The following is a 17691-nucleotide window of genomic DNA, read 5'->3' as shown; positions in this document are numbered from 1 at the left end:
TGTACCTTTAACAAGAGCTAACTCTCTATCAGGTTCTGTTTCAACCAATAAGTTGTTTAATCTTGTATTCCTGCAATTTAACTTCCATTTTTCTACTGATTTTCTGAAACAATAATGAAAAGTTAAAGATGGTTTTCTTAATAGTAGGTATGTATCGAGATCATTTTCTTTATCTAAATTCCATGCTGCTTTATCATCATTTGGTTTTAAGAAGCTTCAATTAAGCAGAAGAATATAGACAAAGTCAAGATAACCAGTTTCTACAGTATACCAACAATATTTGACGTGTAAACTTTTTCTTTAATTATTACGTCTCTGGCCATGTACAATAATCATCAATCAAGTCTTTTTCTTATTCTGTATTCAGTATGAAGAGTAGCTATTATAGCAATTGGTGAGGAGTTATTTATTTTCAGTGACTGACAGTTCCCCTCAAATTGTCACAGCCAATTAAAGTTAAAACAATTTGTACCTTGAGTTATGCATGGATAAAACTAATTTAATACTTGGTAATGAATAAAATATAATGTAATATGTAACCACTGGAGTTAATCTTTATTTCCTTCATGAATAAGACATTACCTAAGACACGTATCTGACCATAGTTGTCTGGCTTGTTCCTCACTAACATGTTTCAAATACTTCTCTAACCAAATAATAAAACATTCTCGCTGTAATGTATCGTCACTCTTTCTACGGAAGGACTCACACTTTGACCTGAAATTATATAATGGAATATGGTTTTAACTATATACATACAGTAACATGTATTCATTATATGAGGAAAAGGCAGCTTGATTATTAAACATACATTATTCAAGAGCTAAATCTGTCTAATGCAGGTCTTTCTTTAGGCCTTAAATGTTATACAAATTATTAATTAGACATTTGTTAACATGACAAGACCATAATCAACTCTCGATGCCATCGCTTCGATATAAGAGTAGGCCGTAGTGCTGCTGTCAGGGCAAAATTTCCCTCATAGCACACTGTATGGCATATGCCCGTCTTCATTAGCCCAGGTTAGGAGCAGAACAGTAGGACGTTAAACCCCATTTCATTTCATTTCATTTCATTTCGATGCCATCGGATGCTCTGAGTTTTTAAACAGATTAGAACAGTTTGTCCATTTAATACAAAAATGGAAAAACTGAGGCTACGACAATAAACAATCAGTGCGCACATCTTGTCAAAATTACAAACAGTGATAACTCCAAATAAAGTAATTTGAATAAAATTTTCAATATATTCATTTTGCATTATCTATTTTTGAACAATTATAGCAAGAATGGCCAGTCTTACGTATTGTATCTTTAAGTACATAGCTGAATGTTTGATCCCTAGGTTGGGTTGAGAAGTCAAGTGTTCTTATTCCAGTTGACCCATACCAAACTAAGTACTATGTAAATTTAATGTTGCACACAAACTTTGTCACAAAAATGAGAGAGAGAGAGAGAGAGAGAGAGAGAGAGAGAGAGCGCTTAACGTCAACTTGACACAAACTACCTCCTTTTGGAACTAAAATTTGGTTCAATTTTTATTTCAATAATTCGCTTGAGTGTAGGGGTCTTTAGCAGAGAGAGGAAACCGGAGGACCCAGAAAAAGCCCATGAGGTTGGACAAGCGACAAATGACAGTCCTTATGACCTAAAGTGTATGCGTTAAACCATTCAGCCACCCAGCTCCCGAGTATTGTAAGAAATTTTTGATGTACCTGAGATTTATCTTATAACGAGTATATTGATACCAGTCATTGAGTCGAACTTGTAATAAAACACCTTCTATATGACACGTTAATTTTTCACGCTTTTCCTTTTGACTTCTGACCAGATTTTTCCAGGCAACGAAATGACGAGAAAGTTTCTGCGAGGACAGACAAATTTCTATTTCTTTCTGTTTTTGTAACCTTGTTAACCAAACCTTCTTCCAGGTTAAGAAACAATTTCTGAAAATGACAATAATTAAGTAGTCCTAGAACATTCATAAAAATCAATTAAGATTCAACAGATTGGAATGGTGCTTAATATCTCATCAACACATTATATGGACATATCAGTTACTGTAAGAAAATATTGAGGTCTGACTAATTAAACATACATTATGCAAGAGCTAAATCTGTCTATTGCAGATCTTTCTTTAGGTTTGAAATGTTATCTAAATTATTAATTAGACATTAATTAAAGATGGGTTCCCAGAAAAGTATTTATCGGCTGGTTATTTCCAATAAAAGTATGGTAATTTTGGTATATATGAAAAGTAGAGATATCCAATCTTACTAGAAAAATACTGGATTCCCCGAAAAACACTCATGGAGCGTATACAGGACAAGAATGTAAGGGTTCCCCTAATCAACAGCCCGACGATTAGGAATTTCTGCACGTGTGATGTCAAAGGTCACACGCGAACATTGAGCGTGTGATGTACAAGTTGATAAACTTTCTGAGATAAAAATGACGGAAAAAGGCGCGGCTAGTGGATAATCCGAGGATTTAATTAGGATTCGATATTTGTAATAAATAGTAAGCGATTAAAGACAACATCAATGAATTCTCCTCTGACTTCCAAGAGAGGTAAGTCACGTGAAGTAAACATACCTGGTTTGATCGAATTTTTATAGCAGGACATTCCTTCGCAATTACAATGTTTGAGAAGGATTTTAAGCAAAGTTATGACAAATTAATTAGTTTGAATATGTTTTTAGTCCATATATACCACTAAATCACCCAGTTTGTACGCGGGAACCCATCTTTAACCTATCCAGACCATAATTAACTCTAGATGGCATCGCTAGCCTGTGATCTTAAGTGGATTATGAGCCGATTTACTGCATAACTTTCCTTCACGATTTAACGATTAAATGGATAATCAAGACTATACTGTTTATCGTACTGACTTTAGTAATGATGATCGAGGCTAGGCAGAAATTTCCATCGCTTAGTTCTCGGTTGATAGTGGATCAATTTGAATGAAATTTTCAGTAAATTGCCTTTACATTATCTAGTTTTTAACTATTATAGTGAGAACTGCCAACTCGTTATCGAATCTCCCATAATGTATCTTTAAGTATAATTGTAAAACTCATTTTGTTTTTCATTATGATCGATTATTGGCTTTTTTCAATATGTAGTGCAATTGAATAAAATACATTCAGATTCTGTATCACATACCTTTCTGTGAAAAGTTTATCCATTCTAACAGCTTGTTTCGTCTTCCATGCTTCCTTCCATAAATAAAAGAAGCATTTGGTTGTTTTAGCCTTCCAATGATGTAAGCTGATCTTTAAATTAGTTTCTTGTTCTTTGTAACTGATAACAGCTCCTTCCTGCCAGTTGGTTAAAGCACACGACAAAACCTGTACCCTAGGAATACAAAATAGTTTAAGAGGTTAAACTAGGTCATTTTGGGGAATGGGATAACACATAGTATTTGTTTATTCCATTAAATTAATTTGTATGCGTACTGGAATGTTTAATTATCAGTGGAAAGCAGACAACAGGGATAAAAGACAGATACGTCTATTATCTTTGTGATACTCCCCACCCTTTCCCCCAAAAAGAAAAAAAAATAATTCTTTATACAGACGACATAACTAAGCTTATAAATAACCATGTTTTTTTTTCTAAAAGAATGCACAACAGTAAAAATGTTTATCTGCAATTAGTTAATCTATTCATGAATTCTTACCTATGAAACAGTTTTGCTTTCTGTATTTGTTGATAACTAATGATCATCTTCTCAAATATTTTCTTCTCCAGGTTTCGTTTATAAAGATCACTGATTAGAGAGATAATAAAGATGTATTGTTAATCATTTTATGACACTTTTACAGAATTTATTCAAATTCTGTTCACAGCCTCTTGAATAAGATATAAGAATTACTGTTTTCAAACAATAATAGATTTTCAAGTTCTAGATTTCCCAGAACAAACTGAAATAACCATTCAAATTAAAGTAAATTTTTAGGAAAATACACAAAATTTATTATAATGTACACTGGCATTATTCAAAAATTTACTTAAAAGGCATTTGACAATAAGAAATAATGAAAAAATCTGCAATCAAAAGAGTTGACACAACATGCTTAAAGAATAGTTTGAACTACCATGCAAGTCATAACAACTACCATAAGGAGTAATAAACCCCATCGAAATAGTTTAGTGTGATAAATGACAAAGTTCTCAATCGCATTTTTCAACTTAGTGTCTTTCAAAGCTAAGTACAGAGTTTATAATAGATACTTTAAAATTTGCTCTGTCGGATTTGTTGACAATGATAATACATTTAGCACTGATGACTTTGCTGCTGATGGATGTATACTGTATAGGAAATGTCTATGTCTATGTTTAACTACCACCAATCTCACATATTTCAAATACTAATAATTTGATGAAGAATAAAATACTTTATATTCATTGACATAATATAATTTCATTATATTTTCAAAGAAATAGCATGGTATCACATTTTGTAAAGAGCTCAGCATTTCCTTGTTTCATATCAAATTTTTAATGATTAAGATTATTAAGAATTATAGGTGTAGACTTACTCTGCTTGCTTGTTTCGTTGTTTTTTAATTCGTGAAGAGTTAGAGAACATTTTCCACACAATTAGAGAGTGGGACAACATTGATTGTCTGTAACATGTTATAAAGATACATAAAACATATATTTTAGTCTACTTTATAGTTAAAACATACACTAATAGATACATGAAACATACATTTTAGTCTATTCTGTAATGAAAACATACACAACATTGTCTGCAACATGTTATAAAGATACATAAAACACATACTTCAGTCTACTTCTATAGTTAAAACATACACTAAAAGATGCATGAAACAAACATTTTAGTCTACTCTGTAATGAAAACATACACAAAAACCATACATAGAAAACACATTCATTGAGACACAATTATTTAGAAAGATGCAAAAACACATACTAAATACACTAGAACTCAGATATCTTAATTGTAGTTGTGCTGTTTCTATTGTCGCGTAATTTTAAAAAATTTCTGTCTAGATTAGATAATGTTGAAGAGAGCAAACAGTTGCAGAATGAACCATTTTAAACTATGCGACAGTAGGAACCCAATATTTTTTGATAATTCTCAATGAATTTTAACAATTTGCCAAGAATGGTTTCAGACTACACATTAAATACAGAAGTTTCAATTAAACATTAAATACAGAAACTACTGCTAAAACTGCACAACTACACGATACCTGAGCTGTAGTGATAAATTATGCAAAGTTGTATTGATTTATAAAACAAAAAATGTGCAATGTGTGCTTGAAAGTAAATGTGAAAAAGAATTAAAGACATTAACTGAGTTGTTTCCCTTACCTGGCAAACCGGTCCGCTTTATTTTCTTTCAATTTTAGACTATAACGATGAATCCATTTGGTAAAAGATTTTCTTATTAATTTAAGCTTCAAATTTTGACAAAAAGATCTGGCACTGTGAAAAAATCAAAACGTTTACCAGCTCAATTAAGCTCTTGGAATCGAATATTTTTAGTCAAATATGTATTAAATTCTATGAAATATATGGAGAATATCGATGTTTCTTTACACTTACCGTTTTTGTTCTTCCGTGTAATCATGCCAACCAATAAAATGTACCACTAATCTATTCTGTCTTTGATTATATGCTCTGGTTCTCCACTAAAAAATAGTAAAATATTGCAACTGAATATTATATCAGGCAAAACAACACATGCCAACTAAATATGAAAATATTTCAACAAATCACGGCAGTTAAAACAGGTTCGCAGTATTTGATTATTCAATGAATCTACTAACAACACACTCATGCTAGAACCACAATTTGGACATTTTAAACTCACATCTGCATCATATTTATAGTTCTTTTAGCATTAAAGAATTCTGTTGCATTTATCAAAATAATGTGCTCAAATTACAAGGATATCATCACATTCTTCAATCATGTAGTATGTAGAATTTGATGATAATATTACAGAAGGGTAATGACAGTATGACTTGAATTCAAACACTCCCAGAGGAGGATATATTGCATTAGGACTGCCACGGTGGTTCGGTAAGTAAGACGTGTTTGATCCTGGTGTTGGCCGAGAAAGTTCATCTAGATCTCCATTTTCTGGTGTGGCTGCCCCTTGTCAGTTGTGCAGGACCAGAGGGCCTGATTGGTTGAAAAACCAAGGTCCCTTGGCAGTTGGAATTTGATATAAGAGTAGGCTGTAGTGCTGCAGTCCGGGGTAAATTTCTCTCTTAGCAGTATGTATCGTGTATGCCCGTCTGCATTAACCCAGTCGGAGCAGAACAGTAGGATGTTAAACCCACTTTTTTCATTTGATTTATTGGATTACCTTTATAAACAACTTGTTTAACAAAATACTCTGTGTTCGTGACTTCATTATGTCATGGTAATGTTGAGATCTATAAATAGCCCATTTAAAACCATCTAAACCTTTCTTTAACATATGTTGTCTATACAACTCATCAGCTTTTCTTTCTGCCATTAATTCCTCTGTTTTATTTCTCCAATCAGTAAAATGTTTCTTTACCAGGTTATTCAAACAAAAATTTCTAATTCTGAAGTTAAAACAATAAACACTGATCAATCAATGGTATAAAATCATATCAACATAGTGAAAAATACTATATATATGTAGATTGGAGGCGGCGATGTCATTTCTCTGTAATAATAATCAATGAGAATTTAGTCTTGTCAGTGTGGTTATGCAATTTTGAATAATTTATCGCCAATAACCAGCTTTAAAACATATTAATTGTTTTTTTTACATCTATTCAGAGGCTTGTTTTGGTACTTTACCAAGTTAAACAATTGGATTTTTAAAACACCTTATTTGAGAAATGTTAGGGGATTGTAGGACATAATTGCTTCTTAAATTGTTATGTGTAGTGTGGTCCTCCTCCTCATACAATACAGTAAATAATACCTGGCTCTTGTAGGTCCATAAATAAGTCTATCATGTTGTACATCATGTATCTTTCTCTGCCATCTTTTAAAATACTCAGCCTAAAAGTAAATTACATTTAGAAAATGAATAAGAAACCAAAAATTTAAAAATCGATGAGTCAAGTGGTGACAAGGAGTTGGGTCGCCTGTCCAACTTTATGGGTTTTCTCTGGGTCTTCCAATTTCCACTGCTAACTAACGATCTCTACAAACTAGCGGATTTTTGAAATAAAAATTAAACCGTATGTTAGTCCTGAAAAGACCTGGTTTGTGCCTAATGGACTTTAAACTCCATTCCCTCTCTGTAAAGATAAGGCTGATGATATAGGTTGTTTGCTCTGTTGGAATGACAAACTATAATATTTTAATTTAAACAATATACTCACCTTTATCATGAGCTCATCTCTAGTTTTATCATCAGCCTGATATAACCTTTGTAATAAGTTGATAGAATCAGAGTTGTTTAAATGTGACAGTATAACATCTACAGAATTAAATGGTGTACTGAAAGCGAAAGATAAACATATAATGTTTGATACCGGTACCACTATAACAATGATTACTGGAGTCATTATGAAAAACAATCTGATTAACATAGTGTTAACATGCTTGTTAAGTTTTAACTTGTTGAACAATCCAAGCAAGTTTAAAATAGATTCTAAAAAAGAAATTGGTTTGTAGTACAACGTTTAAGTTACATGGCAATAAACTGTATGGAATTGATGTGCGACTCTGAAATTCGAGGCTCTCCCAAACAATCCCAGCAAGCATAAAATCAATAGGGATTCTCCTTGTGACACAAATTTCAAAAACTTTGACACAAATTTCAAAAACTTAAAGACACAAATTTCAAAAACTTTGACCAGTGTTTAAAAGGTTTTGGTGACAAGGACAGTATCACATTGTGCAACTCTGAATATTGAACAGAAAATCTTTAACTTACCTAGATCTACACGGAAGTGACAGACCAGTAGAAACCTTGTTAGGGATTGCCATCATAGGCTGTGACGATATCAATTGATCATGTGGCATCTTATTAACAAATCCATTGGTTAGTTTTGTATCTTTTATAAGACTGCCATTGACATTACCAGTTTCTAATTTATTACTTGCTGAGAGATCATTTTCAAGTTTTTTCTTATTCATTAGATTCTTGCATACTGTTTCCATTGGCAACTGTTCGTCTTCAGACACTGTAGGTTCTTTTCTCATTGGCATCTCATCAATTTCATCCGTAATTAATTGAGTAACAGGAGTGTACAGATCCGACATAGTTAGTTTCTTTGGAACATCCGAATCAGACCCAGACGATAATTCCATTCTATTTTCCTTCTCTCTCCCATCTGGAACAGTTGATGTTTTGTAACCATGTCTATTCTGATACCTTTCACCCAATGCCGTAGACAACCATTGCATGTCTTCAACAATACTATTGCTTGCAGTTTCATCATCTTGTGATTGTTCATGGAGAAGTGATGAGTTAAAGTTCAGGTTATTTACATTAACAACATCCACAGCATCTGATAAATGTTTTCGAGAAGCTTTAATATCAAATTCTTGATTTTTGACTAAAAGGCTGTTAGGGTTAAATCTATATCTTCTATTTGTTACATCATTATCAAGTCGCGTTCCCTTTATCTCTTTTTTAAATGGTTTTTCAACATCTTCACGTTTCTTACTGTTTCTTGTACATTTGTATAACCGGCCAAATCTAAATTCTACAGGCTTAATAAGACTTTCTCGCTGTGTGTTTGATTGTTTGTTGAGACTATGAGACAGTATTCCACTAATTTCATCCAGCTTTCTCCCTCTCTCTTCAAAATCCAGAAAATCATTATCACTCTCCAATCTTTTCTTCTTTGAGGTAGGTGAGACAGAGTGCCGTTGACTAGATTTAGCAAGATTTCTGGAACATTTATGCAATTTGGAAGGCACGTATGCGTCAATGCATTTTGATTGCTGTTTGGTGAGAGGTCCCTCAGTATCACGGTTTTCTCCATTTTTGAAGTTCATTATGGATTGATTAATATTTAAAGAGTTGACTTGAACTGGTCTAGTGATAGGAATGGTTTGTTTAATAATTTTTGATAGACTGTCCCTTGTAACCGTTTTAGAAGGCATTGTGCTCTTTAAAGTTTTTAACTTATTACTCTCAGAGGTACTTGATGCTTCTGTTAGTAATCTCTTTGAAGGATGGACATCTTTTTCATTTCCTGTAGACTTTTTGTAACGTGTTGAATGTTCAATATCTAATAGATGTTCAATGTTATCAGAATGATGAAGTCGTTTCAACACATCATCTTGCATTTTTTGAACATGAACAAAATTAACAGCACCATTCTGTTGGGGGGAATTCTTTTTCAGAATAATTTTTTGGGGAGATTCTTGAGATTTTGTGTGAATAGACTTTGAAGACACATCGTTTTGTTGGAGGGAATTATTTTTTGGATGACATTTTTGGGGATCTTGCGATTTTGTGTGAACAGACTTTGACGACACATCACTGGGTTTTGAACATGTTCTTGCTGAACGATAAGATGGGCGATAATTATTACATGTATCTATCCTATTTTGCTTATTTGATTGCTTTGTGGGACTAGAATCCGACTGAATACATGTACTATTGCGTCTGTTGATAATTAGTTTTTCTACATCTCTTCGACTCCTAGAATCCACTTCCCATGGTCCAAAACTACAGTCGTCAATGCGACTTAAATCAAAGGAAACATCTTCACAACTTTCTGTATCAAAAATACTTTGATCTGTATCAAAGTTACAATATTTAGAAACAAATAAATTATCTCGAAAATCTTTAACATCCTGTAAGAAAGTATTTTTAGTTACTGAATCTCCACCATGATAAGAATCACAATCCATTTGAACATCATTTTGTGGACCAGATACTACTGGTGAAGGGGAATGTCTTGTATACTTTGAACTTGAAGAAAGGATTTCATTTAGCTTGTTTCTGCTTACGTGTGATGTGCGGTCTGAGTTAACTGGTGAAGTACAACCCTCTCTTGGAGATCTATGTAATTCTAACTTTGGTATGCATGTATGTACACATTTGTCTTCATGTTTAAAAATAGATTCTCTGGGTGATGTTTTATTTCTCAGTGTTTGAATACTTTGTTGTTTTACAGTAGCATCTGCAACTTTGTCATCCATGCTTTCCAGATCTTTCAAAGGCATAGGACCTGCATCATCAGTAATAGCACTTGGAGAATTTTGATGGATTTTATTTATAAGACTGGATCCACGCTTTTCAACACGGGAAGATTCCAAATCAAAAATATGATTATCATGCATTATTCCTAATCTAGGAGAATATTTTTCCAGTGAATCTTCAAGATAAAGATTACTCTGTTTAAGTCTTTTATCCGCGAAATCAGTAGAAATGTTAAATAAAGTTTCTTCACTTCTTGGAGACATGCTGTTATTTTCAGTGATGGATAATCGTTTAGTTCTTGATACTTCTCCAGAACTTCGAAGTTTGGACTGCTCTTCCAATGAAGTTGCAAAAATGTCAGTTCCATCTGTTAACCTTGGACTTTTGAAACATTTGCCAGATTCTGAATTAAAGGTCTTTGATGGATCTCTTCTGCTTGCCGATCTTTCTTCCATGAATTCTGAATCAAAAAGTCTCTTTCTTACTCCATCTGCTTGAGGTTTGTCCTTGTGATTGACACGGTCGAGAGATTCTGTTAGGAAAAAAGGTTGTGATTCTGACTTTGTGTTACTATGTCTTTGCTCATCCATTAGATGGCTGCAAACTGAAATTCGGAATTTCCCAGAATTATTTACATTTTCCGGGACATTATTTTTTGATTCAATGGCAACAAAATCCAAATCTTCTCTTCGAGATCTAACAAGAGAACGTGGTGAGGGTTCAGATTTTACTTTGTGATCACTTGTTTTATTACGTTCTTTTGATACAGATGTGTTTTTAGATGAAAATGCAAGATTGTGGCTTTGAGGTTCATTTTTTTGATTGGGAAGATAAGACCCCATACACTCATCATGGAAGTGTCTTCGATGACTGTGCTTTCGAGTTAATGAATTTAAATAAATAGCCTCATCCAGATCTTCTAAAGACTGAGCAAAACTTTCCATATCTTCTGTTATCCCACCGAAATTATTTGAGACACTGAGACTTGAGGTGTGAGATTGTTTTTTAGAAGATGTGGGCACATCTTGGAATGTTGAGAACTCTGTTTGTGTTTGCTTGGATGGAGACAAGAGCCCTAGTACCATTGGATTTGAATGTTTCGTTTTATTCATTTTTGGTGGTTTAGTATTTATTTCAGGTTGTTTTATGTTGTTTCTTCTTGGCATTGTCTTTTGGTTTGAACTCTGCTTTTGGGGGGATTTTGACCTATTTTCGGACGTCTTAGGCACATTTTTCTTTGATGTTGAACTCAAAAGATTATCTGGAGCTATTGAAAGAACTCCATCCAAATATTCACTTCCATCATCCACAGCATCAAGATGTGGTGGTCTTTTTGCAGATTCTTTTGGAAATGTATCTTTGGATGATTTTCTAAAGCCAATAGGTTCCCTTTGTTTAGGTTTGATTATATGTGTAAGATTATCTTCAAATTGTTCATAACTATCATCGTATCCTTCAAAAACAGGATCCTGATTAGTCTGAAGCCTATGGTTATATTCCCAAGCATCTAAATATTTCATTTCTGCATCCAGATCATCTACCAGCTCATCATCTGTACCATATATAACTTCTTCATCCCATCCTTCCCTTTTGACTGTTCCACCATAAGCTGTAAATCTTGTTGCATGGCAACCACTCGGATAGTGTTTTTTAGGAGGAGTGTTCAGGTAATCTTTATCAGATTCCAACCTTTTTTTAATATCTCTTATCCTAGCCTCATACCCATCTGGAACAGCACTTTTCTTCTTTTTCGGAACATTATTTTTTAATTTTGAAGACGATGGAAAATCTTTCATGACTGCCTTTTATTTATCGATCATTTTCAGGCTTTGCCAGTTCTAATACGCATTTCAATAATGTCACGCATGCAACAGAGTTATCTATCAATCACACTGACAGTTAATTAACTTAAACTCTCCCTAACGTCTACTTTTATCCACATTGTTTCTGCTGAACTACGTAAAGCATCTCCGGATTTCACTTCATCTGAAAAAAATTTTAAAAAATACACATGACAGATTTTTATGAAAGATTTCATAGGGGTATAGGTTTCATATTTTAGGGAACTGATAGTATAAAATCATATATGATATTTGAACAATATGGTTATTTACTTACAATCATATGTCACTAAGGTTTCTGAATATGTGAGGGTTCATATATTATGGATGATGCATGCATTATATTTATAATGAGGTCCTTATATTTTACACACAAAGGTTGAACCATAACACTGTTGCTAGCCATACTCCTGTTAACTTAATTTATTCAACTATAATATAAGTGATGTTCCTGTGTAAGAAGTAACTGATAGTCCTAACCAGTGTATCCATATTTTGAACTAAACGAAAATCTTTGAAAGATTATCACTGCATGAATAAAAAATCTCTAAATAAGTAAATTCCAGACTCAAATCCAATATGATCCCAGCTGTATGTACCATAAGAAACACTAAAACAAAGAACACCTACTGGTACAGACTCTTCTGATCAAGTAAAAACTATCATATTAAACCCAATCATGGACTTTGTGGCTGAAGGCTTGATCAATATTTGCCAAATTGTTTTTCCTTCAGCATATTGTTATTTTGCCTGATTAATCATAAATTGTCTGAACATGAAAGATTTAATATTCTATATCCCACACCTTGTGAAATAAAGACGACATTAAAAACTCAGTCATTATTAACATAACAACAGATCTAGCTAGGTGTAACCTAAGCCAGGATAATCTCAGATTATTTGAATTATAAGATTTAGTGTTTAAAGAGTCAATGTAAAACAATACCTTCTTTACTACTTATAGTAGTTAAAGCTTGACATCTTTTACAGTTAACTACCAGTCCATGGTTTATAGTCAATAGACTAGTTCTCCTTTTATTCAATATTATCAATAAGTACTGGTATGTTTCTTACCGAAATACCATGTTAATTAAAGGAGCAGTCCCAGATATATTTGAGTGAATAAAAACGGTTAATTGAAGTGCAAGACTCTTGCAAACTGTTATCCTAGTAGTACTCTGCAATTATCGGAAGCTCTGTGATAATATGTTTTTGAAGAAACACTTTCAGCTGCCATGTGGGATTTGCCACCAGTCCCTGAATTTCACACTGTATAAGTGCCCGGATAACCATTTCGATAAGCCGAAACTACAACGGTAAGGGGGTGCCGTGATTATCAAGTCATTAATAAAATTGAAGAATACAATTCCTTAAATCAGTTGCGTTACCTTGTTAAGTAAATCTAGCAATGATTGGGGTACTTCCCCTTTAACTGCTTGAAAGTTCAATATAAATGTAGCAAATAATTTAATCCTTGGACCATTGAACAATGTCATATAGGCCTATATATGAACCCTGTATTAATAACATACATATGGTTCAATTATACAACACCCCATGTTTCAAAACACATAATTTCCATTTACAAAAGGTGTCTAATCAAAAATGGTCGCTCTAAACCATGGAAATTAATTTTTGTGCAAAGAAATAATCTTGCACATGTAGGTCAAGACTGTCTATTTTTCAACTATAAATATAAAAGATACTAGTTCATACTAGTACATATTTCCATTGTGATATCATGAATCCTTAAAGGCTATTGTGAATATTTATACTAATAACATGACAAATAATGTCTAAAAATTCAGAAGTCCTTAAAATTAGAATAGATGCAAGGTAACAAGTATAGTCCTGTTCTTGACACTTTACTGATCAAAAAGAAGAGCAACTTGAAGCAAGACTCCATATTAATATTATTATGATATATAGTTTAGAGATTGTAAACTTGTTAAAATCATAATTAAATAATTAAGCCCTTTATTGTGTTATTATTTAAAAACGGGGAATTATTATTGAAAGTTTGTCCAAAGTGTCTCCAGGACCCTTTTCTTAACCTTTTTGTGTTACGATTTAAAACCAGAGAATTATTATTGAAAGTTAGTCCAAAGTGTCTGACCCTTTTCCTAACCTTTTTGTGTAATTATTTAAAACCGCAGAATTATTACTGGAAGTTAGTACAAAGTGTCTGACCCTTTTCCTAACTGGAAGTTAGTACAAAGTGTCTGACCCTTTTCCTAACCTTTTTGTAGCTATCATAAATGTAACGAGGCCAGGGTTGTGAAAAAAAGGATAAAGGCCCTGGTTTTTTGTTTTTCTAAAACATCTGAATGTTTGATGTTTTAGAAAATGTTCACATTGGTTCCATTCCTGGCCTGTTCAAAAGCTGAATTGTTTACTTTTCCAAAGATAAATATATCCCAAACTTCGTAGGAAGACATCTTTCAAAAGCATGTGTACACCACAATAAACACCATGTATCAATGTTTCCTAACTTTTTGATAAAATGCAATATTAATAGGTGACAGAAATGTAGGTAGGGTAAATAATTAATCCACAATGTTTCAGGAAAGAAATTTGAGCAAAAATTATCAAAAACCTCAGAACTTTGGGAATGCTCAGGACCTGACAAAATAAAAGAAAAGAAATCGGGCCTTTCATGTTCTGACTCTTCCCTGCCCATTAGCCCAGAACATAGTCATAATAAAAAGACTAGGATAAAGAGTAAAACATCTATGACTTATGACTAGTATTTACACATGCCAGATGTAATTCTGATCATCAATAAATATGCTACAGCCTGTGGTAAGTTGAATCTAAATAATTAATCAAGCCCTACCAATAATCATTTCAGGCTGTTCCATTATCACAAGAGGTGATTAATACTTTATGAAATAGCATTAATGATGACATATACACACACACACCATAGGCTTTTATGTAAAAATAAAAAAACAATCCACAATTTGTTATGTTGTTACTATTTCACTGCTGGTATTCATCTTATTATCCAAGCAAACTTAAGTTCTTCAATTATGATTTTAATGAAGTTATTAACACAGGTATAATCCAGTCCAGTTCTCATCACAATATTTAATGATCATTCATATGTAAGATAAGTTTAAACTTGTTTGGTATTATTCATCACATTCCTGATCAAACAATCAATAATAGGTGTGCTCTAATTTTACAGGCGCTTACAGCTAATTAATATTTTCAACTCTACAAATAATTAGAAATCCAATAATACAAGCACATCATATAGACACACATAACTGATTTCTATTTAGACAAATACATAAACCTTAACATGTGGCATCAGTCAGGACCTATCCATTTATCGAATGAATAGATTAATTTAGATAAATGTAAACAAAGAACTAGTTCATTTTGGGACTAACATATGACAAATATTTTTTTTTATATCAATAAGTCACTTACATGCAGGAGTCTTTTGGTGGAATAAGAAGAGGAAATCCACACAGTTTGGCAGAAGATCGTACTCCTTATTCCATAATGTATAGGATCGAAACCGCAACACTTAAACAGCCCTTATGATTTTAAAGTGCATGTGCTAGACTATTTGGCCACCCATTCCAGTCCAATATTAGCATTGTTTGCTACATGCAGATACGATCTAGTGTCTACCAATTAAATAATTAATGCACTGATTGTCAATTGATTAAAAAGGTCTGTTTCATCAACAAAACACACACTTACAAGACATTTTGTCTTTTTAAAACCAGAATGTAGTATCATTTAAGATAAATCATTTATCTTATTGGAGACAAAACTTATCAAGCAATAAGCCTCTGTTCAGTGTTCACATACCCCTACATTTGCTCAAACATTTTTATTCACGCTCTTTATGCATAGATAATAATTTGTGTTCACGTTACCAAATTAAAGATATTAATTTGAACATTTCTGTCCACATAACCTTGCCGTTCACATACTATTTACCACACAATTTACCAAACCATACCTCAGCAGTAAACACAAGGCAAGCTAAGTTTTTTTTCTATACAAATTACTCCTCTGATACAATAACATTATCAATCAATGATCCTGACAGGTAAGCTATAACTCAAAACCCTCAAAACAATCAACATTAAAAAAATACCTGATATCAACACTTTATCTGCGGTCAATCAAAGTGCACACACACAAGAAATAATATCATCTTAAAAACAACTTTTGATATTAATAATTAAAGAAGTTAATCCTAAAACCTTAAAAGAATATAATCTGTATTTTTCCCTTGACCTTGTTATATTGCTCTCCAATCTTCAAATACCAAATAAACTTGAAAGACAACTAGTAGTACTATGTCAAAGTCACAGTCGACTTCAAATGGTAAGCAAGTTGTTTTAATAAGTATTTCAGATTAGGCAGGTGTACAAAGACAAATAAAAGATCTGAGTCACATAAAAAGCCCACAAACACGCGTCCAGTAAATTAAGACATGTGTTCATATTATTATAACTAAATGTTATATACATAAATATTAGTAGTCCATGAATATATGAATAGATTTAATAATTACTTATATATATAAGACATACCTCCAGATATCATTTATGTATATTTACTATCAATCACGGTCAGGTATTCTATTCAATTTGTCTACTTATCTCTATTTGTTCATTAGACCTATAACCAAATATTGACCATTGATTGCTTTCATAAAAGCACACATTACACGGCTAATTTAAATCTGATGTCTCTACATTCCAATCAAAGATAAAAAGATATTTTTAAAGAATAATTTCTATTTGAATGAGGAGCCTTGAACTTAAATATTTTCAGTAAAGATATGTTGCCAGTCAACAAATCATACTTCCACAACAGCTAAGTTGTCCGGGCAATAAACATGGCTTGTCGCATATTTTTTCTACTGATGGTAATGAAAACATTTACAACACATTAAAACCTGATTAAGAGTAACAACCCATTAAATAATTATCAAAAATCATTAGAATTTGGTTGTCTTAGAACTAGTTCTGCCCCATATATGCCAACATTCAGTTGACAAAACATGTAATATCATTGGTCAAGGGTAATAACTCGGGCAGTAATTATTGGAAATCGTTGAAAAAGAATTGAGTACTTTGTTTAATGACCTGGGGCCTTATTCACGAAATTTTAACTAAGATAAAATCAAAATTTTAGTTATTTGATTGGATAATATTAAATTAAATTTTAGTGCTTAGCCAATCAAAACTGAAGTATCTACTAAAATTTGGATTTTATCTTTAGTTAAGATTTCGTGAATCAGGGCCCTTAACCAATGTGTATGAGTTTGAAGTCAACCGGACAATAACTTTATAGCCTCTAGAACGTCCACAAGGTCCATAACTCTGGCAGTAATTATCAGAAATCGCTGAAAATCAATAGGCTTCATCGCCACATAGACACAGTATACAAATTGTGGAAGCTGCAGCGCCGGAAGATGGTGACGGCAATGTACGACCACACTTCAATGTGATTTACAATAATAAATAGAATACGATATCAAAAAAAACATTGTTTATCCAACGCTTTGTCAGTAAAATACTAACTTTGTAACAATTCCTAACAACACTAAATAAATACACATTTATTAAAATTTTTTAAAGCATGACCGACAAAAGAGAAAAGATATCTCTTCAAAGAAGAAAATTCATCATTTTTGTATAACTATAAATAAGTGCAAAATAAGAACTCTTCATCCCTCATG

The 17691-nt window shown here is 32.7% G+C and overlaps 1 protein-coding gene across 1 annotated transcript in view; it reads right to left on the bottom strand.

Moving 5' to 3' along the window:
* Positions 1-17691, bottom strand: part of LOC126827382 (uncharacterized) — a 31341-nt gene that overhangs the window by 12177 nt on the left and 1473 nt on the right. The window contains exons 2-13 of the mRNA XM_050556676.2: positions 7909-12120; positions 7352-7469; positions 6946-7025; positions 6352-6577; positions 5583-5668; positions 5349-5462; positions 4547-4633; positions 3685-3774; positions 3168-3359; positions 1715-1945; positions 583-717; positions 6-103 (exon numbers count right to left, since the gene is read on the bottom strand). Coding sequence (XP_050412633.1) covers positions 6-103; positions 583-717; positions 1715-1945; positions 3168-3359; positions 3685-3774; positions 4547-4633; positions 5349-5462; positions 5583-5668; positions 6352-6577; positions 6946-7025; positions 7352-7469; positions 7909-11930 — 5479 coding nt within the window. The 5' untranslated portion in view covers positions 11931-12120. The remainder of the gene's footprint in view (positions 1-5; positions 104-582; positions 718-1714; positions 1946-3167; positions 3360-3684; positions 3775-4546; positions 4634-5348; positions 5463-5582; positions 5669-6351; positions 6578-6945; positions 7026-7351; positions 7470-7908; positions 12121-17691) is intronic.

The sequence above is a fragment of the Patella vulgata genome, chromosome 7 (assembly GCF_932274485.2).
Source record: "Patella vulgata chromosome 7, xgPatVulg1.2, whole genome shotgun sequence".
NCBI lineage: Eukaryota > Metazoa > Mollusca > Gastropoda > Patellidae > Patella > Patella vulgata.
The sequence above is the reverse complement of the archived record's forward strand: the minus strand, read 5'-3'. Positions and strand labels throughout refer to the sequence as shown.